The sequence below is a fragment of the Festucalex cinctus genome, chromosome 17 (assembly GCF_051991245.1).
Source record: "Festucalex cinctus isolate MCC-2025b chromosome 17, RoL_Fcin_1.0, whole genome shotgun sequence".
In the NCBI taxonomy this organism is placed as follows: domain Eukaryota; kingdom Metazoa; phylum Chordata; class Actinopteri; order Syngnathiformes; family Syngnathidae; genus Festucalex; species Festucalex cinctus.
In genome coordinates this window covers 20,848,123-20,870,605 of record NC_135427.1, presented here as the reverse complement: position 1 = coordinate 20,870,605, position 22,483 = coordinate 20,848,123, and the positions used below count along the sequence as shown (strand labels likewise).

At 43.4% G+C, this 22,483-nt stretch overlaps 1 protein-coding gene and 1 long non-coding RNA gene across 2 annotated transcripts in view; both read right to left on the bottom strand.

Moving 5' to 3' along the window:
• Window positions 1-13,191, bottom strand: part of LOC144004473 (uncharacterized) — a 36,159-nt gene extending 22,968 nt beyond the window's left edge. The window contains exon 1 of the long non-coding RNA XR_013279385.1: window positions 12,635-13,191. This is a non-coding gene — a long non-coding RNA (uncharacterized LOC144004473). The remainder of the gene's footprint in view (window positions 1-12,634) is intronic.
• Window positions 13,192-14,068: 877 nt separating this feature from the next.
• rbm15b (RNA binding motif protein 15B) lies at window positions 14,069-21,604 on the bottom strand. The gene is made up of 2 exons (XM_077501637.1): window positions 20,639-21,604; window positions 14,069-15,861 (listed from the first exon to the last, which is right to left on the bottom strand). The coding sequence occupies exons 1-2, from the start codon at window positions 21,340-21,342 to the stop codon at window positions 14,307-14,309; spliced, it is 2,259 nt and encodes a 752-aa protein (XP_077357763.1). The 5' UTR covers window positions 21,343-21,604; the 3' UTR covers window positions 14,069-14,306.
• Window positions 21,605-22,483: the final 879 nt, after the last annotated feature.

Below are 22,483 nucleotides of genomic sequence, written 5' to 3'. Positions count from 1 at the left end.
AAAAAAAAAAAAAAAAAAGGAATCAAAAGTCCAAGAAGGCAAGTCGGAGCACCGCTTAAAAGTTGAGCAAAAGAGATTCATTCATATATATTCATTCCTAGAACATTCCTATAAAATCACAATGTCCCATCACTGGCAAAATGTTTTCAAGTTTGCCATTTTGGGTAAGAATCGGGGGTCGGTCATAGCGTGTTTCAATGACTGTTGGAAAGAATTCCCGGCCAGCCGGGTGTCATTTGCTTGCACTCTTTCTTCTGCTCCAAAAATGAGAAGCGCTTGAGATGAGAGGCGGGAGCAAAGGCTCCGCCCACTCAGCCCCACAAAAGCTTGCTGCTGTTGTCGCTGGTGTAAACACCAACGCCGTGCCTGACCTTTGGCGGGAATGCGGACAAGACAGACGAAGGAAAGGCGTGGCCTGTCCTCGCCTACGGACCTTTTCTCTTCAGCACAAACTGCTTTGATTGGATTTTGCTTTTAGTTATTTGTTGCTGGTGCAATTGTACTTTTATGGCTGCTACTTGATTTTAAGTAAGTTAACTTCAAACACTATTTCACTATTTTTCTGTTCATTGTTCACTAAATATATTTTTTTATTACATATTATTTTTATGGTAAATGAACAGCTTTTCATGTAGCATTTTTAACTACACTTTAAACAATGTCTGACATTCATACACCAATGGCTGCCTGCTGCCACATTGGGAGCAAATCAGGGTTCAGTGTCTTGCTCAAGGACACTTCAAACCAGGGGTGGGGATTGAACTCACAACCTCACGGATGGGAGACGACCACTCTACCACTGAGCCATGCCGCCATGAGTCATGATTCTTAACATGTCATGATAATTTTATTCTTGTAAGTATACAAATGATGGATTTTTAATTCTTGCGTCACCATTTTTTAAAGAGGATGTTTTTTTGTTTTTTTTATGGATGCAGAAAAGTCTCCGCAACCTTTCACATGGAAACAAACTTCTCAAAGTGACTCTTTTTCATGGTTGGGTAATATCTGAATTTGGGATTTCCGTCTCCAAACATCATGCTTCAGTTAATATAAAATAAAATAAAAAATCCAGACAAAAGTTCCTCAGTACTTGAGTAGTTTTTTTCCCCTAAAATACTTTGTGACTTTTACTCATTTGACTTGTTACTTGAGTCCAATTCTTATCAAGTACAAACTTGTACTCTGATTTGAGTGCAAACTTTTGTGAAGCAGCGAAAATGGCTTCAGTTCTTGAAGCTTCAGTCATAGCGCCCTCTCCTGGCCAAAAGCAAGACTGCACTTCGTTCAATACATCTTTGCTTTCACACGAAAACTGAACACAAAATACTAACAAAATACTTTATGTTATATACTCGTAAAGGTTGCCGGATATGTGTATTGTGTTAGTGATTACACAATTGTGAGGAAATATTTCACATGTTGGGTGTGTGGCCATTATGTGGGGCAAGGAACACTCAAACGTTGCACTTTTTTTTTTTTTTTAACAACACTTCCTGAATTGAGCAGTTTTCTTTTCTTCTCTTTCTCTGTTTTTTTCCTCTCACAACTTCTCCACATTTGGAAAACAATTGAAGCAAATGATGCTGGAGAGGACATGAAAATGTTTGCATTTGAAATACATGAGATGAATAAGGATGAGCGTTTGAGTTGAGTTGATGGATGGATTGGTGAAAAGGAAAAAAAAAAAAAAAAAAAAAAAGCGAACATTTGTTACACCAAAACTCTGTCCAAGCTGCATGCTATACCGAGTGAGCGAGCCAGAAATTGTAACTTAAGCCTTGCACGTACACACAAAAAAAAAGCGACCTGGGGTGTATTTCACAAAGCAGGTTTAGTGAGAACACTGAGTCAATAAACCCTGAAATGTGGGAAACTGAGTCTTTCGTTTCATAAAGGGAGGTAGCTGAAACCAGAAGATAAGGGGTAACTGAAGAAACACACTCCTCAATGTCAATTAGCATTTATTGACAGCGATGAAGGAGCCCTGCAGAGGTACAAACATGTAATGGCTATAAACTTACATAAAACAGGCGTACACATTAAGAATCACCACCTAACAATCATACATTAAACATGTAGACTTACATAAATAACGTCAGCAGCTTAATTTTTTTTATTTATTTATTTTGACAAAATTGTAATCAAAAGCCAAACACGTCAAATAGAACACACACAAAAATCAACACACAAACATTAAAGAGAAAGGGAAAAAAAGAAAAACAATAACAAAATAAAAGATGCCAGGGGTCTTAAACTAAGAAATATTAAAAATAACAAAATGAAAACATAAAATCAAAGTCTTGACAGCCTTCTTATTTTTGGAAATAGAAATGGACTGAAAATATACATCAATCTCTTTCATAAACAGAAAAAAATAGGTTTCGATTTTGCACAGTTACATTTATGAATATAAAACTTAGCAAGATAAATTAACAGATTAATCAAATAATATTCTTTTTCAAACAAACTGTCGTAGTTGAACCCCCCCCCCCCCAAAAAAAAAAAAACATTTGGCAAAGAAAGCACAAAATTACAATAGATATTGTCCAAAATAAATTTACAAATGTCTTGCCAAAGCTTGCGAGCATAAGTACATTTCCAGAATAGGTGCACAAGAGTCTCTGATTGGGAGTCACAGAAGGAGCAGTTCAGATCCATATCATAACCAAATTTAACAAAAAATTATTTCACAGGATAACAACGATGAATCATTTTAAAAGACACCTCCTTCACTTTGTTGACCAAGAAGAATTTCTGAGGCAGGGTCCAAATTTTTTCCCAATATAAATTCTTTACATGAGAGTTCCAGTACGATATTACAGGTGACACAGACACAATATCAGATTGAAAAAGGGCACAAACTTTGCAATTGTTTCTATGACTAGAAGGATTAAAACATAATCTACCAATTGGTGATTCAGTAATATCAGCGATTGGAGTGTCAGTTGCAACACCAGTGTGACCCCTGTACAGCATCAAAACACCAGAAGGAATACCATAAAAAATGACAGCAAATTGTTTAGGCGTCACAGGCATCCCAAAGTGTTCAAGAAATTTCTCATAAGTAAATAACACTCCCCTGCTGTTGAATAATTGACTCACCCAGATAATATTATGCTCAAACCAGGTCTTAATTTTTTTTTTACTTGTTCTCGTAACAAATGTCTCGGTTATTCCAAATAGTGTAGCGGTGTGGTGAAAAGTTATGCTTGTAAATGAGTGACCAAGCAAGCAATGCCTGCTTATGGAAATTTGATAAGTGGATGGGGATCCTTTCAATTTTATAATTACATGACAACAGAAATCTTAATCCACCAATTTTGGAAAAAACATAGTTTGAAATACAGTTCCAAATTGAATCAGGATTATTCAGAAAAGACCTAATCCAGTTGATTTTAAAGGTATTGTTCAAAGAGCCAAAATTTAAGAAGTTCAGTCCCCCCTTCCCATATGTATTTATAACTACAGATTTTTTAATGTTATTGCGGCGTCTGGTTGTTAATGACGCCACGGCAGGCTGAGACATGGGGAGTTTAAAACCTTGCTGACGCGCTATATCTTCTTATAGCTCAATACAATCACCAACATGCACTTATCTCGCCAAACAAGGTACCTTCAATTCGGGGCGTCTCCGCTTCACTGGCTCGAAGCAACGTCCTCCCGATTGTAACCCACGGTTCCAAGTTGACTCTTGAGATTATTCCAATGTCGATTATTTGATGCGTTCTGATGCGGTCAACAAAAAGTTTCTTCCCCAGCTCACCCCACCAAGTGATCAATGACCGCCACCCACACCACAGGTGAGTCCACTTAATACCAAGACAGACCACTCCCACTGGTGAGTTGTGACACCGTCAATCATCGTGATAGTAAAACGTGTGGAACACAAACACACAAACACCCACACAGGAAGAAATCACCAAAAGGTACTATATGGCTCCTACATTCCGGCCCCTAATTATTGTGTGACAATAATTACCAATCACCATTAACTTGTAGGAGACATAATGACCATTCACTGTTCAAAAGTACAAAGTGAATTAAGCATACCTTCAATAGTCCATAATGTCATGTAAATAGTTCGGATAGTCATGGTTAATCAAAGTTCATATCCAAAATCCACACGATCTTCACTATTCATCCGCTCCCAGAAGAAGGCAGATCTTCGTAATCGGACGATCCAAAATACTTGACTTCGTTTTAATCCTTACTGAACGCACAAATCCTTTTTCATCCGGTACTGTGTCCAAAACACGTCCAGTAATCCATCTACAATTTCATCTCCTTTTCCAACTGATCAGAATTTAGCTTAGCAAAAGCCTTCCTCAACTGCTTTCTTTGAGACACCAGGGACAACAGAAGACTCTTGAACTTGAGAAACCAACCAATAGACCTCAACAAAGAGTGCCAAGAGGAAAAATAATTGATTAACGTCTCCATTGGACTTGCTTCTTCCATTTGTACAGCATTTACCATAAGTTTGACCTCAGGGTCACCAATGAGAATCTCCTCTGCACTTTCAGGGTTCTTTGGCCAGTTTCTTTCAGGTTCCAAAAGAAAATCCGGACCACGAATCCATTCACCAGTTTTCAAAAAGGTCTCGACAGTAGCTCCTCTGGAGGCTAAATCCGCAGGGTTTATTGAAGTATGCACATATCTCCACTGACATACACTGGACAACTTAAGTATTTCCGAAACTGTTTGCAACAAAAGTCTTGAACCTTGATGTCTCATTCTTTATATATTTCAAAACAGAAGTGCTGTCCGTCCAAAACACTGAATCCTTTAAGTCCATCTGTAACTCTTTTCTCCAGAGCTTGTCCATCCTGCTAGCCAACACTGCAGCAGTCAACTCCATACGAGGAATTGTAACTGTTTTGAGAGGAGCCACCCGTGCCTTACCCATCACAAATGCACAGTAGGCCTTTCCGCTTATATTATGGAATAACACGTAAGTCACTGTCCCAAATCCTTCCTCACTCGCATCAGCAAAATGGTGAAGTTGAGCAGAGATGACATCACCGAAGTCCACAGGTTTAAGACATCTATTGACCTGCCAATGTTCTAGATTGTGGAGGTCTTTCAGCCAAGTCATCCATTGTTTGACTACAGAAGGGGTTAATGAATCATCCCATCCCAGATGTTTCCTGCAGAGATTTTGGAGGATTTTCTTGGCGGACAGGACAATAGGTGCAAGAAAACCAAGAGGATCATATATGGAACTGATGACAGAGAGGATACCTCTTCTTGTGAGTGGACGTTCTTTCAAGGTGATCTTGAATTTGAATGTGTCCGACTGCATGCACCACTGCACACCCAAAGCTCGCTCCACAGGTAAAACATCACTGTCCAAATCCAAGTCTTTCACTTCTTTGGCTCTTTCCTCCAAGGAAATTGCAGCAAGGACAGAACGGCTGTTACTGATCCACTTCATGAGTTTAAACCCACCTTTGGCACAAAATTCACTTAGTTCCTTGTAAAGGGATAAAGCTTCCTCTTCAGATGTAGTTGATACCAAACAGTCATCAACATAAAAGTGTTTTAAGAGAGTGTTAATTGCCATGGGAGTGAAATGATTCCGATTGTCCTCAGCACACTGACGAAGGGCAAAACAGGCACAGCTTGGAGACGATGTGGCACCAAACAGATGTGCCACCATCCTGTACTCAACCAGCTCCTGCTCACAATCTCCATCAGGCCACCATAAGAAACTCAGCAGGTCGCGGTCTTCAGCTGGTACTCGAACCTGATGAAACATAGCCTCTATGTCAGCCACAAGCACCACTGGTTCTTTGCGAAATCTTGTAAGAACACCAATCAGTTGGCTTGTAAGATCTGGGCCTTGGAGGAGTTGAGAGTTCAAAGACGTCCCCTGGAACGTAGCACCGCAGTCAAAAACCACGCGCAGCTTTCCTTTTCTAGGGTGATACACACCGTGATGGGGTATATACCATACTTTTCCATCACAACGCGTCAACTGTTCTGGTAGTACTCTTTCTGCATATCCATTGTTTAACATTTCAGACATAAATGTCACATATTCCCAGCGAAAAGACGGATCTTTATGAAAGCGTTTTTTGAGACTCAATGCACGCTGTTCTGCAACTGTCTTATTGTTTGGCATTTCAACGTAACCTTGTTTTACCGGCAAACCAATACTATAATGTCCATCAACAAGCTTAATTGAGTTCGTGACTGACTTTATGAATTGCTCATCCTCTTTTGACAATCCATCATTCTCGTCAAATGAGTTTTCAGGGAAATCAATCTTTAATTGTTTTTGCCAAAGCTCGTCCAATCTTGCCACTGAGATGTGATTTACTGTAATGTCAGGCTGTAAGCATTGATTCTTTATTTTGAAGTCTCCTCTGAGTGGTCCATTCACCGTCCAGCCAAGGATGGTCTTGATGGCATATGGGCCACCGTCTACTGCACGAACAACCTCCCAGGGCTCCAGTGCTTGAGGTGTGTTGGTGCCAATAAGGAGGTCCACTTCTGCGTCAACCTCTGGTATCTGTATATGCCTCAAATGTGGCCAACGTTGAAGATCTTCTGTTCTTGGAATGTTTCCTTGATGAACAGGCATGTCCCTTTGTGTGAAAATCTCCGGTAAATCAACAAAATTGTTGGAGTCCATACCAGCCACTTCCAAATCGGATAGCAGACAGCTGTTTACAACTTTCTCTTGTCCCATTGTTCTAAGAAGAATTCCAAGCTCTCGTCCTGTGAGATTAAGTCGATTCATGAGACGCTCAGTACAAAATGAAGCAGTGCTTCCCGGATCCAAAAATGCATGAGTTATCAAAGTTCGGTTCCCCTTTTTGGATTTCACCTGCACCGGTAATATTGACAAGGCACAATCCTGATTACCGGCCCCAGTCAAGCCACTGGACTGGATTGACACCACAGCACCTTCCTTGCCATCTTCTAATCCACCATTGACCTGTTGAACTTGTTCGCTTTGTTTTGTGAATATGCAACAATGTAGGGTGCTTTAGATTGCATAGTCTGCACGTCAAACGTTTTTTGCAATCTTTACTTCTGTGCCCAATTCCAAAACAACCAAAGCACATCCTGTTTTCCTTCAAAAAAGACATTTTTTCTTCTTGTGTCTTTTTGTCCAATAGAAGGCAATTATCCAAAGAATGTCCATCTCCACAAAACAAACACGGCTTTACAATAAAGTTCTCTTTTTTATTTACAGGGTCCAATTTACTTTGTACAGGTGCTATTGTAGTGGCAAAACTACTTCCTCGAGGTTTTGTAGTCGTCCGAAATGTTGCAGTTTTAAACTCTCTTCTTCCAGTTCCTGGTGAATCTTGTATGTCTCCAAAAAGTGGGTCACTTGCAATTCTAACTTGCTTCTCAATGAATTCCTCAATGTCATGAAAGGTCGCTCTGCGATGATGCGTTTCTTGCAAAGTGCAAACTGTACTTCTCCACTTATCTCTCAACTTATAGGGCAATTTTTTCACAATAGTTTGCATATTAGTAGGTACATTTAAATCACTCACAGAATCTCCCATTGAGTTACAGCATTCACGTAGCAATAAACTGTAAGCCTGCAATTCCTTGAGATTTTCCCCTTTTATCAAAGGCCATGACAGCACCTTTTCCATGTATGCAGAAGATACTTTAAATGGGTCTCCAAAATGTTCTTGTAGCAAAGCTTTTGCTTTAATGTATCCACGAGCAGGTGGTAGATGTTGGCAACTTCGAACCAAATCCTGAGACTGGCCTTTTGTATATTGCTCAAGGTAATACAAACAATCCTTGTGGCTGGGTGTCCTTTCCTCGATGTTGTGTTCAAATCCTCTAATAAAAGTTTGATATTGTAATGGATCTCCATCAAAAACTTGCAAATCTTCTTTAGGTAGAAGAAAAAGTGATTGCTGTTTGACTAGTAAAGATGTTATTTCATTCTGCTTCTCTAGTACTGTAATCAAACGTTGATCAGGAGTTTTCTCTGCTGTGGGTGCAACTATGTCACGCTGAATGGTGGAAATAGGCTCATGTTGTGGTGGTAATACTGACAAACTAGCCCCAGGTGTAACAGAGAGAAGCTTCGTTTGATGGCGTACTTTAGGTTTCACATCAGCACATTCAGTAGAAACAACATTCTTTGTCATCTTTATCCATGTTGGCTGAGTACTAGTAGTAACTTCAGGCAAAAAAGTTTCAGCATCCACATTTAGCTGCGCATTTCTATTACTTTTTAAATAAGAGTTCATTCCATCAGATTTATCCGAAAGCTGAGAACCTTCCGAAGCCTTTAACACATTCACTCTTGCCATAGACGCTGCCAATTCCATGTCCAAATCCAACGCCTCCATTTTTCTCCTTAAATTGTTGCTCTTGTTCTTGTATGACATGCTTTTGCCGCAGTAATTTTTGACGAGCGATAAGAGCAGCAGTCTCGGCTTCTGCTCTTAATCGGGCTGAAGATGTACTGGACACAACAGACTTGGTCAAAACTGTACTACGTTTTTTGTGTGTTTTATTAGATACATTACAGACACTGTCATTTGGTGCTATATCCACAGCAGAACTTTTCTGGTTCATCAGAGTTCTTAACATACATGTCATATCATCAGTCTTGTTTTTCATATGGATGGATGGATGTTGGTCCAACAGCGCCCTCTGATGGTATATCACAAAACTTCGGCAACTCCAAAAGCCATTTATTTGCCTCTTCCATAAAAGCAGATTTATGCTCTTCAACACTGCTAAACCACATATTTTGTTTTTCTTGTTCATCATGGGGAACCATAGGAATAATGTCATCATGAAGCCTACTTGCCTCATTAAACAAACTAGACATACTTTCAAGACATGATTGAACCTTTTCAGCATTCTCAACCTTTTTCATCAGTTCAGTCATTTGTCTTACTATGCTTTTAATCATCTTTACTTTGGCTTTTCTTTCATCTTGAAGTCTTTCCAGCTTATATTCATATGCTTTAACTGTAAGCTTAGGCTGTCTCTTCCCATCCACTTCATTAACATTTGAGCTGCCTTCATCCATTGTATTATCCACAAAATGTTCAAAGCTCACCAAAATGTCCACTTGTCTTCAACTTCTGACACAAAATCAGCCTTTTTTTTTTTTTTAACTTTTTTTTTCTTTTTCTTTTTTCAATAAGTCTTTTCACCATTCCCGACATAAACCAAACTTGACTCCAAGTCCCAAACAAGCTGACAGTGTTGACAAGTCCACACACAAGAGATCCAATTGGTGACCAAGATAACTTTCATTCGGACGAAACGTTGTAACCATACTCAGCGTTGCAGCAGATTCATGAATGAATGCGGACCAGCTTTCCAAATGCGTTCGCATCACTCCTCGTTTAGCGATCTCAAAACATCCTGGATTATCCGTAAATCAGCGCTTCAAACAAGAGAAGTTTTTTGTTGACAAATATTGCGGCGTCTGGTTGTTAATGACGCCACGGCAGGCTGAGACATGGGGAGTTTAAAACCTTGCTGACGCGCTATATCTTCTTATAGCTCAATACAATCACCAACATGCACTTATCTCGCCAAACAAGGTACCTTCAATTCGGGGCGTCTCCGCTTCACTGGCTCGAAGCAACGTCCTCCCAATTGTAACCCACGGTTCCAAGTTGACTCTTGAGCTTATTCCAATGTCGATTATTTGATGCGTTCTGATGCGGTCAACAAAAAGTTTCTTCCCCAGCTCACCCCACCAAGTGATCAATGACCGCCACCCACACCACAGGTGAGTCCACTTAATACCAAGACAGACCACTCCCACTGGTGAGTTGTGACACCGTCAATCATCGTGATAGTAAAACGTGTGGAACACAAACACACAAACACCCACACCCACACAGGAATAAATCACCAAAAGGTACTATATGGCTCCTACAAATGTAATGCGTTTTATTCTTCCACAAGAAATTGAAAACCATCTGGTCTATATCTTTAATAGTCTTATTATCTACATACACTGAAAGGGCAGCATAAGTAAGTCTGGAAATACCTTCTGCTTTGCTTAATAGGGTTCTACCTCTTAAAGACAAGTCTCCAAGAAGCCACATATTAAATCTTTTTTTAGTTTTTTTTCAATAACTGGTGTAAAATTCAGGGGACTTCTTTTTTGATGATACATATTCCCAAATATGTAACTGTGTCTTTGACAGGAATGTTCAAAATTGAGCCAACAACAGAATCTTTCACTGCCATAAGCTCACATTTATTTATATTCAGGTATAGTCCAGAAGCCCTAGAGAACACCTTTATGATATCTAGAGCAGACGCAATCTGGTCAGAATCCTCAAGAAAAAGAGTAGTATCATCGGCTAATTGACTAATAACTATTTCTCGTTCTGCAATTTTAATACCTCTCAAAGTGCTTGACTTAATATGGTTGGCTAAAAGTTGCGTAACAAGGAGGAAGAGGTAAGGAGAAATCGAACATCCTTGTCGAATTCCCCGTTTAATGTCAAAACGGGGAGTGGTACCAGTACTCAATTTAATAGAGCTATTATTATTAGCATACAGGGTGCGAATAGCTTTATGGAAAAAATAACCAAAACCAAATTTTTCTGAAGATTTAAATATAAACTCGTGTTCGACCGAATCAAATGTTTTATAAAAATCCAGAAACAAAATATAGCTAGCCTATTATCATTAATAAATTCAGAATAATCTAAAATGTCTAATACCAGCCTAATATTATTAGCATATATGCCTATTATCCATAAACCCGGACTGAGACTCATCTATAATATCATTCAAAACTAATTTAAGTCGTTTGGCAAGAGGAATCGCTAATATTTTATAATCGTTATTCAAAAGACAAATTGGACGTCAGTTATCAAGAAAAAGCACATCTTTTTTTGGCTTCGGAATAAGCGTAATCAGACCTTGGGTTAATGTAGGAGGGAGTGATCCATCATTTATACTTTCTGTGAACACTTTTAACAAAAAGGGGCTCAACTGTTCAGCAAATTTTTGATAAAATTCTGAAATTATTCCATCGACCCCAGGAGATTTATTTAGTTTAAGACTTTTGATGGAATCCGTAATTTCAAGAAGAGTCAAAGGAGCTTCACACATCTATCAGTAATATCAATTCTATTCACCTCAAGTCTAAAAAGTCAGACGCACTCCTCTTACAATACTGAGCGGTATACAACTTACTATAAAAATTAGAACAGTATGTAGCAATCCGTCTAGGATCATCACAAAGATCATTGTCAATTTGAAGTCGTCGGATAGTGTTATTTTGAGAGTGTAACTTTTCTAATTTAAAAAAGTATGTCGAATTCCTCTCCCCCTCTTCCATCCACCTTTGCCTCGATCTAATAAAAGCTCCTTTTGCTCTAAGCATATATAAGTTGTCAAGCTTGCTTTGGTTTTCTCTAAGTGTTTCTTTTTCAATAATAGACAGACATTCAGGTGACTTCTGAGTAAGCGATGTTATTATAGAAATAATCTCCTCTTCCTCTGCTCTTCTCCGTTTAATTAAGGCAGAGCTGTATTTTCTTACAAATTTAGCAACCTCAAATTTGATCGCATTCAGATTTTCGGTTGAGAGGGGCAGGGAGGAAAAAAAGCAACGCGGAAGTAGAGGGCGACGCCGCGCTCAGCTTCCCCGTTGCCATGGTGACTCGACGAATCAGGGTTCCATTGAGGCGGTCTTTTAAGACGGGTAGTCAGTCCAGCTGTAGCGACTCTGCGTTGATATAACACACTGGAAATGGCTGTGCTGGAACCCAAAACGCAGTTTGCTATCTGAGGGTATGTGAACTCGTTGTTCCGGATTAATCTCACAGTTTGTTGAACCTGCTTTGTGAAATACACCCCTGGTCAACAACTCACCGCAAGATTATCCAATCGGAAGGCCAAGTAGTCAGGTCAGGTGCTTGGTTGTCCTGCAGGTTGGAGAGGTTTCCCTCCGCCAACACAGCTGATTCTAATGTTATCAGACTTATGCCGAGTTTACTGATGATGAGCTGCTCATGTGAATCAGGTGTTGGAGAAGGGAAACCTGCAGGACTCCGACCCTCCAGGACCCAGTTTGCCCAACCCCTGGTTTATCAGGAAAGGGATACTTGACTTATTGAGCCATTATCAATCGTAAAAAGTTAACATTTTGTGTATAATTTATGTGATAATGTCATAATATTTTAATCATGTACAATTAATACCTTTAAAAAGTTTTTTTTCCACTTGCTGTCGACTGAAGATGACATCACCTGTGCTGAGGAAGTGGTAACGACCAATCATGGCTCAGTTTGATAACCAAAACCAGAACATAGGTGAGTCGCGACTGGTCGTTACCTACTTCCTCAGCACAGGTGATATCATCTTCAGCCGCCAAGTGGAAAAAAAATGTTTAAAAAATAAATAAATAAATAAATAAAAAAGGGGGGGGGGGGGCAGTAATTTTTTTTTTCTCTCAACATAAGCCATCGTCCGAGATATTAACGTTCTCGCCTGGGTGGGTGTGTAATTGTAAATCCCATTCAAAGATGGAAATATGGCAGAGAATTGCCAATAAGTGCAACCCAACAATATGTGCACGTTTTCGATCCTTTTCATATTACACAAGCGTTGTTTGTGCTGCATGTCATTCCCCAAATGAGTAAAGTGGCTCACTCACCTTTGTTGAGCATCCTGGAGGCGTCCGCCGTCCATCCGCAAGGGAATTAAGTCCATCGTGACAACACCAGCTTCGCTTACTCGTAGCCGCTTGTAACGTTTGTTGTCAGCGTTGACTATTTGCCAACTCCTCGTGTACTTAAAAAAACAAACTGTCAACGCTCTGAAAACAACTACAACTGTTATTTGGGTACTGGGCTCTAGGTGGAGGAGTGGAACCGTTACTTGCCTTCGGTGCCGGTTGGCGTGGGTTCGCTTCCCCACCTGGGAGACCATGTTTGTTTGTGTGCGTGTTTGTGTGAGTGAGTGAGTGAGTGAAAAAAAACAAAAACAAAAAAACTGTTATTTGGGTACTTTTGAGATCGACGTTGTAGACGTAGAGGCCATGACCTTCTTCTTCTTCTTCTTCTACTTCTAAATTGCAGCTTCGGGTTGGAGTCGCTGGTGTGCCATCCCGTGGTTAACATTTGCATTACAGCTTTCAATTGCTCAGCACCAGCAAACATTTTGATTTTCAAAAACACTAACCTTTATCAAGAATTGCTAATTGAGTAATGCTATCGACTTGATTAAGCTGTTGCTTAATGCAAGACTGTCAAGTTTTATTAGCATGGGGATGAGCAATACCAATGCTAAAATGTAACTGTTAATACTATTATCTACATTTATTAGCATGTGGGCTAGCAGAATTGATATTGCTGTCTGATTATTATTTTGCAGATTAGCACAGCAGCTACTAGAATGCTATCTGCTCACGTGTGATTTAGTGCAACCACTGCTATGGTAAGATGAATCTATTATATATGTTTAATAGTGGATTATTGACAATTCCGAGTTTACACAAATCAAATGAAAATGGCGGTCAACTTGGTGAAAGGAAGCTGTTGGCTCATTTTGATTTCAAAATGTGATGAGTCATCTGCCTGCTTTGTATGCTAGTCACAGGCAAAAGCAATACAATCCGCTATTTGTTTTCCCTGTGGAAAGGAAGCATTTGCACTGTGGAAAAATCAGACACCCAAATGTTCTCAATTGTCACTTGGGGTTGTTTACCATGTGGACTAGCATGGCTAATCTTAGCATGTGGATTGGCATATATAATGTTATCGCCTTCAAATTAGTCTGCGGATAAGGGTGGCCAACAATGTTTTTTTGTTAGCATTGCTTATGCTACATTAAAAAAAAATAAAAAAATCTGATCATGTGGTTTAGCATGTAAAATGTACGCAAGAAGAAACCTTACGAATGGCACATGCTAGCATGTGGCTAATGTGAAACTTGTATTTGTTGACAGTGAGGATAAACGGTTCAGTGAACAGATGAAAGATCTTCCAGGCTAGCCAGACTAACGTGAGCATGTGGACGAGCTACGCTAACGATGGAATGGGTGCGCTCTGTGTATGTTTACGAACTAAAAGAAAAAAGTGATGCCGTAAAGAGTTAACATTTTTCTTCACATGACAACATCAGTTAAAAACAAAATACATATAAAGACAATTAGTCCTTGAAAAAGGTTACCATGGAAACAACATTTTCACTTCCAGATGCGTTGGAAAGCAAACACTTGTGAAAAGTTGAGAGACGTTTTTGTAGTGTTAAAAGCAAGACGCCCACGTGCTAACAGTCCACGAGTGAGCGCAGGCAGAGCTTCAGTTCCGGGCGCCCCCTTGAGGTCAGTTAGCGTCGTTGACCACCACCACCACCATGTGCTCTTCGTCCAGACGCGTGGCCGCCCTCTTGGCCGCCTGCAGGTACTGCAGCGAGAAGTCACCCGGCGGGAAGGCGTACAGCATGGCGCCCGGGCCGCCCTCCTTGGCGCCGGGCAAGCTGACCACGCCCGCTGCCTCCTTGTTGCGCAGGTAGGCCACCAGGTGGCGCAGCAGCCGCACCTGCAGCCCCGGCTGTCCGCCGGCCCCCTGCCGCTCGGCAGGCCCCTGGAGGGCCAGCAGGACAGCGAAGGCGTCGGGGCGCCCCGCCTTGACGCGGCGCGCTACCTCGTCCAGGCGGCTCTGGTCCATGCGCAGGCGCTGCGCGATCTTGAGCGGCTCGCCGTTGCGCCGCATGATGGCGCCGAAGAAGGGGGCGGCGCCCTCCAGCAGGTACAGCTGCGCTGGGAAGCTGCTGTTCTTCAGCGCAAACACGCCGCGCCAACTCTTGGCCAGCGACGACGACGCAAACTCCGACAGCGAGCCAGCACCCGGCGGTGGCGGACCGGCGGCGGGCGGCGACGGCGCCGCCTGCTTGCGGTGGCGCGTGGCCGGAGACTCAGCTCCCTTGGCCTCGGGGGTGTGGTCGCGCGGCTCGGTGGTGGAGTCTGGGGCCCGGATGCGGGCGCGGTCAGGGCTGGCGTCGGGTGAAGCCCGGCCACGGCCTCCCCGCCCCTTCTCCCGCTCAGCCGGCGAGGGGCTGCGGCTCCGCCTCCGGCCCCGCCTCTCCTCGCGCTCCTTCTGCCAGCGCTCCCTGCTGCGGCTCCGAGCCCTGCTCCTGCCCAAGACGTCGGCCGCCGGGCCTGCCCTCCGTGGGGGCGGGCTGGTAGCAAAGTCGCGCGAGACCGGCGGCGACGCCCCCCGCCGCCGGCCATAGACGTCACCCGGCGCGTCGTAGTGGGGCAGCAGCTGCACGGGCGCGAAAGGGCGGGCGACGATGGCGGCAGCGGGCGTCTCCTCCACCTTGGCGAAGTCCACGCGCAGGCGGCGCTCGGCCCCGCCCAGGGGAAAGCCCCGCATCTGCGTGCACGCCGCCTGCGCGGCGTCCAAACTTTCGTACTGGACGTAGGCGAAGGTGTCGCCCTTGACGTAGTCAATGTTGCGGATGCTCCCGAAGCGGTCGAACTCGCGCGCCAGGGCGGCCAGCGAGTTGGCGGGCCCCAGGCCGCCCACCCACAGCCGCGTGGTGGGGTTGGCCTTGCCGTAGCCAATCTTGATGGGGTGGCCGCCCAGCAGGCGGCCCTGCATAGCCACCTTGGCGCGGTGCGCCATGTCTAAGTTGTGGAACTTGACGAAGGCGTAGGCGCCGCCCTGGCCCCGCGATGGTCGCTTGATCACCACGTCCTCGATGGCGCCGTACTTGTCGAAGCCACGCCGCAGCTCTGCCTCCGTCACGCCGCCGTCCAGGTTGCCGATGAACAGGTTGCTGGTGGCGCGCTGGTCGTCCTCGGGCTTCAGGTCGTCGGGCGGGGCCGGCAGCGGAAGCGGCTGCGGGGCGGGCGCCAGGCCGTACGGGCGCCCCCTGTCGGTGGAGATGGAACGATCATCACAATAACATGTTATCACAATATCAAGGTCAAGGTGCGATAATTATCACGATATTTTGGGGGGAGGTTGGCGATACAAAAAAATAAAAAATAAAATTAGCTCATAGTAGGGCTACTTGGTTCTGGAAAAGATCATTATTCGGGCAATAATTGAAATCACAATTATTCAAACGATTATTTTTTGATACAAAACAAGAACATGTTTAAATATATTAGGACCAGTGTTGCCGGTAACGCGTTACTTAGTAACGCGTTACTCAAAAAAGTTGCTTTCTAAAGTAACTAATAGTCTAACGCGTTACTTTATTCTACAAAGTAGTCTGATTAAAGTTACTGTCCAGAGAATCAATGCGTTACTCCACATTTTCATGAAAAAGGCAAACTATCTCACTGTTGTAACAGTCACAAACAACTACGAAGATGAGGCAGAAGTCATTGATCACCACACTGAATTCAGCCATGGTCTGGTCATGAATTGTTTGCACATTCAAAACAAAAGTGATGATACTTTTACTACTAGTTTTATTAACCAACAGGCACACAACACAACAAAAAAAGTGTGCATTATGGACCATAAAAGTGGTAAAAAAAAATAATTTATTTCCATCCTTAACTGGTCCGTGAAGCATTATGGGATGAGGTCGTCTCCGCCCTCTCGCCAGGGGGAGTGACGTCAGACAATTAAGTTACGTTTTCAGTAGGGGTGGAACAAAAAAACGATTCGACCGAACCATCGTTCGTCAAGGGGAGCTAAACGACCGTATCGGTTGCGAGTGAGGCTTTATGGTTTTCATAACAATAGCAAGAGTTCTGCGCCGTGCTCTACTTGTTTTGTTTACATTTCAGTAGCATCACCATTCAAGCTACTTCCGTGTTTCCGTGCTCGCGACACGGCGCGCGCGCGCGCGCAACGAGTGACAACATACAAATGGAGACAGTTAGCAGAAGCCGGTGCCGTACATCTCGGTATTTTCCCATGGCTATCGAGTCCTCTCGGTGCACTTGTGGTGTTGGTACTGCGCGTGAGCCAAAAAGAATAACTCCCGTGACGATCCAATGCATGGATTCAAACGACACAGGTATGTCCCACAGCCAACACACCAGCTAAGCTAAAAGCACACTGCAAGTATCTAATTTCTCAGTTTGTGGCTCCCTGTCAATGTCTACAACTAGCATGAGCAGCAGATAGGAGAACTGAGACGTGCCCGCGATTACGACAGCCCAAAAAACTAAATATAAACAGTAGTGATTCTGTGGTCATCATCGTGTCTCAGATTAAAAAAAACAAAAAAAGATGAACCAAAAATGAAAGTGATGACAAAAGAAAAAAAAATTGTTAAATACAAAAATTGTTGATTAAAAAGGGAAATGAACTTTTGGAAATATTTTTGCATATATTAAGTGGTTAAAATGTGTTTGATAGATTTATTGTTCCATAAGGTGGCTTCATATTTCTTTTGGCTGGACGGTAGGTTTATTTCATGTCTTAAATTTAGGTTTCTGAAATACTTCACAATGTGCAAATATTCTGTTTAATTGTGTTGGTGTCTGTCTAAAGGTTAAATATTTATATTTAACATTAAATTATCAACCTTTTGTTTTCCTGATCCTTATTTTGAAGAGAAAAAACAAACAAACCAAAAAACAATTATAACTGTCAATAACTACTAATAAATATTTAAACTGATACATGTGTACACACTGGAATAGCGGAACAAACAAACAATAGAGGAATTTAGGGAATTTTCATTTTCAACCTGGATAGATTTTTATTTTTTGTTTTATAAAAAGTATTTACGTTACAAGAAGTCAAGAGAGACTGCCTATTTTGTTTTTCATAAAAAAAACTTTATTTCCATGTTAAAAATGCACTTTCAATAAAGTATTTGGAACTCCGTTTCTACTGCATTATTTTTATGTTGAGATGGTGTTATCGGCAGCTGCTGAAAGTAACTAAAAAAGTAACTTTTAATCTAACTAAGTTACTTTTAAAATCAAGTAATCAGTAACGCAATTTAGTTACTTTTAAAACCAAGTAATCAGTAAAGTAACTAAGTTACTTTTTCAAGGTAACTGTGGCAACACTGATTAGGACCAATTAAAAAATAGAAACAAATAGAATTTAGCACAATATATATTTAATTTGTTTATGCTAGCAAAAACTTGAAGTTGGAGTGCAGCATGTGCACTGTGCAGTAGGACGATCTTTAATTTTTTTGGTTTAAAAAAAATAAAATAAAATAAAAAAATAAAATAAAAAAATAAAAAAAATGACAAAATTCTTTGAAACACTAATTATGCAAGTTCTTTTTGGATGGAACAAAACTTATTAAATTAGTTATTTAAAAAAAAAAAAAAAAAAAAGGTCAAAATTTATCAATTTAAACAACACATTAATTAGTATTAATACCGTATTTTTTTTTCATTACAATTATGCTAATTTTGTAATTGTGGAGTGGAATAATTGAATTTCGATTAATTGTACAGCCCTAGCTCATAGTAAAGAAAAAAAAACACAAAATATTGTGCTTTTGTACATTGCAACAATGAAAATATTATAAAAATTATTAATATTATATCTATCTATCCATCCATCCATCCATCCATCTTCTACCACTTATCCGAGGTTGGGTCGCAGGGGCAGCAGCTTTAGGAGGGAAACCCAGATTTCCCTTTCCCCAGCCACTTCAACCAGCTCCACCTGCGAGATCCCAAGGCGTTCCCAGGCCAGCCGAGAGACATAAGCTGTTTTTCCCCCGACAAGCCCGTAAACGGAGTTCTTGGTTGTAAAAGTTCAGCAGGGAATTTAGAATTGTGATTCCACAGCTTCACAGCAGTCTCGGTAATTAATTCAAATAAGTTTGATTGAGCCCAGATGACGTAAAAACAACGCCCCCCAATTTGACCAATCAGCCGTGGCCATTACAGCCCGCCCCCTCAAAGTTCCTGCCTGGCAAAGCAAGACCCTGCTGCTAAGACAGTACTTGGATGTCCCCTAGGGAATTTAATTACCCGGGTAATTGTTGTTGGTGGAAAAACGCGCAAACTGAATTTTATCTAGGTAAACTGAAAAGTTCTCCAAAAAGTTCCGGCTGTGGAAAAACGCCTTATAGTCTCTTCAGTGTGTCCTGGGTCGTCCCCGGGGCCTTCCACCGGAGGACATGCCCGGAACACCTCTCCATGGAGGCGTCCAGGAGGCATCCAAACCTGATGCCCGAGCCACCTCAGCTGGCTCCTCTCAAAGCGGAGGAGCAGCGGCTCGACTTTGAGTCTCTCCCGGCCAGGTGCAGGGCCAGCGGCGGGGGGGGGGGGGGGGGGGGGGGGGGGGGGGCGAGCTCCTCGCGGCGGCCGCCCTCTCAGTCCGGCTGCCGGAGGCGCTTGGCGGTCGCCCTGGAGGACGACGACGGAGGCGAAATCTCCCTGGCGGCCTGCCGCTTCATGTCGGCGGAAAGGACGATGACGACGACGAACGGGGCGGGAATCTGGGAAGGAGCTCCTCTGGCGACAATAATGGCGACAATAATCCTCGATAAGTTTCGGCTAAAGCGCCACTTCCGCCCCTTGAAGAAGAAGCCCAGAGCGGCTGGAAACGCAAAACATGTCCGCCAGTCAGCGACGGAAGAGCTGCGGCGACGACGACGACGCAATCTTGGACAATAGGAATGTTGTGCGCCTTTCTTGATCTTGGTCTTTCGGTTACGACCCACAGATCGTGATCATAGAGGGTGGGAACGTCGATCGACTGGTAAATCGAGAGCTTCGCCTTTTGGCTCAGCTCTTTCTTCACCACAACGGCAATGCTGAGACCACCAAACCAGACCCCCTCAACACCTCGGCTGCACCTAGAAATTCTGTCCATAAAAGTTATGAACAGAATCGGTGACAAAGGGCAGCCTTGGCGGAGTCCAACCCTCACTGGAAACGAATCCGACTTACAATGCGGACCAAACTCTGACACCGGTCGTACAGGGACCGAACAGCCCGCATCAGGGGGCTCGGTACCCCGTACTCCAGAAGCACCCCCCACAGAACTCCCGGAGGGACACGGTCGAACGTCTTCTCCAAATCCACAAAACACATGTGGACTGGTTGAGCGAACTCCTACGCACTCTCGAGGATCCTGTCGAGGGTGTGGAGCTGGTCCACTGTTCCATGGCCAGGACGAAAACCACACTGCTCCTCCTGAATCTGAGATTCAACTTCCCGACGGACCCTCCTTTCCAGCACCCCTGAATAGACCTTACCAGGGAGGCTGAGGAGTATGATCCCTCTGTAATTGGAACACACCCTCCGGTCTCCCTTCCCGGTCTGCCAATCCAGAGGCACTGTCCCCGATGTCCACACGATGTTGTAGAGGCGTGTCAACCATGACAGCCCCACAACATCCAGAGTCTTTAGGAACTCCGGGCGGATCTCATCCACTGCCACCGAGGAGTTAATATTATATATAAACTATATAAATATATATTGAGGCCCTTACTTGCTCATGCACGCAGACATTGAGTTCCTCCACATATTGATTCGGTTTACAAATGTATTACTTACTATTCATCTAACCATTATAGCGTGGGTTTTAAACATCGAAGGGTCAAAACATGCACTAAAAAACTAGCCACCAGAGGGTGCTTTAACTACACAAAAGAAAATCAACGTGATGTTCTGCTTTTAATATCGTGACATGACGACGACGATATATTGTGGCACTTTTAATATCACAATATCATGATATTGCCGTTATCGTTATATCCCTACCTGTCGTCCAGCATCCCGTAATAGTCCAGCAGCCGATCGCGGCTCAGGCTGGTCTCCAGGGCGTAGTGACGCGCGCGCAGCTCGCGCAGGCTGAGCGAGGGTCCGGGCGGCGACAGCGACCTCTGGCGGTAGGGCGGGTAGGAGGTGTGGGTGTGCGCGTGCACGGCGGCCAGGTAGGCCACATCTGGCGGCGTCACGCTCCTCCTGCGCACGTACACCGGCTCGATCTTGAGGGGCCGCTCGGCCAGCAGCAGCCGCGACGTTTTGGCGTGGCGCGCTTCTTTGGCGTCCTCCGCGTGCCGGAAGTTGACGTAGGCGATGCGGCCCAGTTCCGGCGTGTGCGACAATTTGACGCTGACGTCGCCGAACCGTTTAAATTCGTGGAAGAGAGCGTCCTCCAGGTCGTCATCGGGCACCTGCGGGCTCACGTTGCTGATGAGGAGCGTCTTGTAGTCCCGGGCAGGGGGCCGCAGCCCGGCCGCAGCCACCGCCATCGCCATCGCCTTGTCACGCTCCCGGCTGCGGCTCCTCCGGCGGTGTCCGCCTCCGCCGCCACGGCTGTCGGCCAGCAGCAGGGCCAGCGGCGGGGGGGCGAGCTCCTCGCGGCGGCCGCCCTCTCGGTCCCGCTCCCGGAGGCGCTTGGCGGTCGCCCTGGAGGACGACGACGGCGGAGGCGAAATCTCCCTGGCGGCCTGCCGCTTCATGTCGGCGGGAAGGACGACAACGACGACGACGACGAACGGGGCGGGAATCGGGGAAGGAGCTCCTCTAGCGACAATAATCCTCGATCGGTTTCGGCTAAAGTGCCACTTCCGCCCCTTGACGAAGAAGCCCAGAGCGGCTAGAAACGCAAAACATGTCCGCCAGTCAGCGACGGAAGAGCTGCGGCGACGACGACGACGAAGACGCCATCTTGGACAATAGGAATGTTGTGCGCCTTTCTTCGACGTTTGGGGCGGGGGAGGATGGCCGTCGTGGCGTGACGTCATCACGCAGGGACAGATTTATTTATTTTTTTATTTTTTTAATTGAGCAATTATACACATACAAGTAAAGGCACATTTTATAATCATCTGACAAGTTACTTGACAGACTGAGCATAAACATTCTTGAACATTGAAAATAAAGAAAAAAATAAAATAACATTCAACATAAATTGCATTTGTAAGAGGACTATAATAAATCAAATCTTTCCAATAGAGAAACTAAATGAGGGGCTTTACTAACTATAACCAATTTCAAAGATTTACAAAATATTAAAAAGTCATTTTTGCAGTGGAGAAGACATGGTTTTGTTTTAAAATATCTGCATTTGTGAATAAAGAATTTCCCTAAAAGCAACAAAACATTTAAAACAAATTCCAAATTCTTGTCTTCCTGAAATACACCAAACAAAATAGACTCTTCTGTCAGGGTGAAATCAATATTTTTTTATTGTAACCAACTCCTTAAATGAGTCCAGAAGGAATGAACGACATTGCAATGAAAGAAAACATGGTTCAAATTTTCTACATCCACATCACAGAACACACAATTATTGACATCAAAATCAAACCTCAGTCTTCGAAACTCATTTGTTGGGTAAATTTCGTTCAAAATGTTGAATTGGACCTCTTTTGCTTTGGGAGGTACCGGAAATTATATATAATTTTTTCTTATGTTTTTAGTCTTGTCAATCTCAAATGATTTCAAAATATATGACCTCCTAACTGGATTAGGATAATATTCATCTAACGGCACTTTCCTGATAACCTTATTATATTTATGACCACAAAAATCCACTCCCCCAATGCACAATTGCCTCAAACTTTGGAAAACTCCCGATTTTCGAACATCTTCTTTCAC

Excerpts from the sequence above, each read along its gene's own strand:
- rbm15b (XM_077501637.1), bottom strand. The coding sequence starts at position 21,342 with ATGAAGCGGCAGGCCGCCAGGGAGATTTCGCCTCCGCCGTCGTCGTCC. Across the intron at positions 15,862-20,638 it reads TACGGGATGCTGGACGACAG|GGGGCGCCCGTACGGCCTGG; the intron begins GTAGGGATATAA and ends CTCCACCGACAG.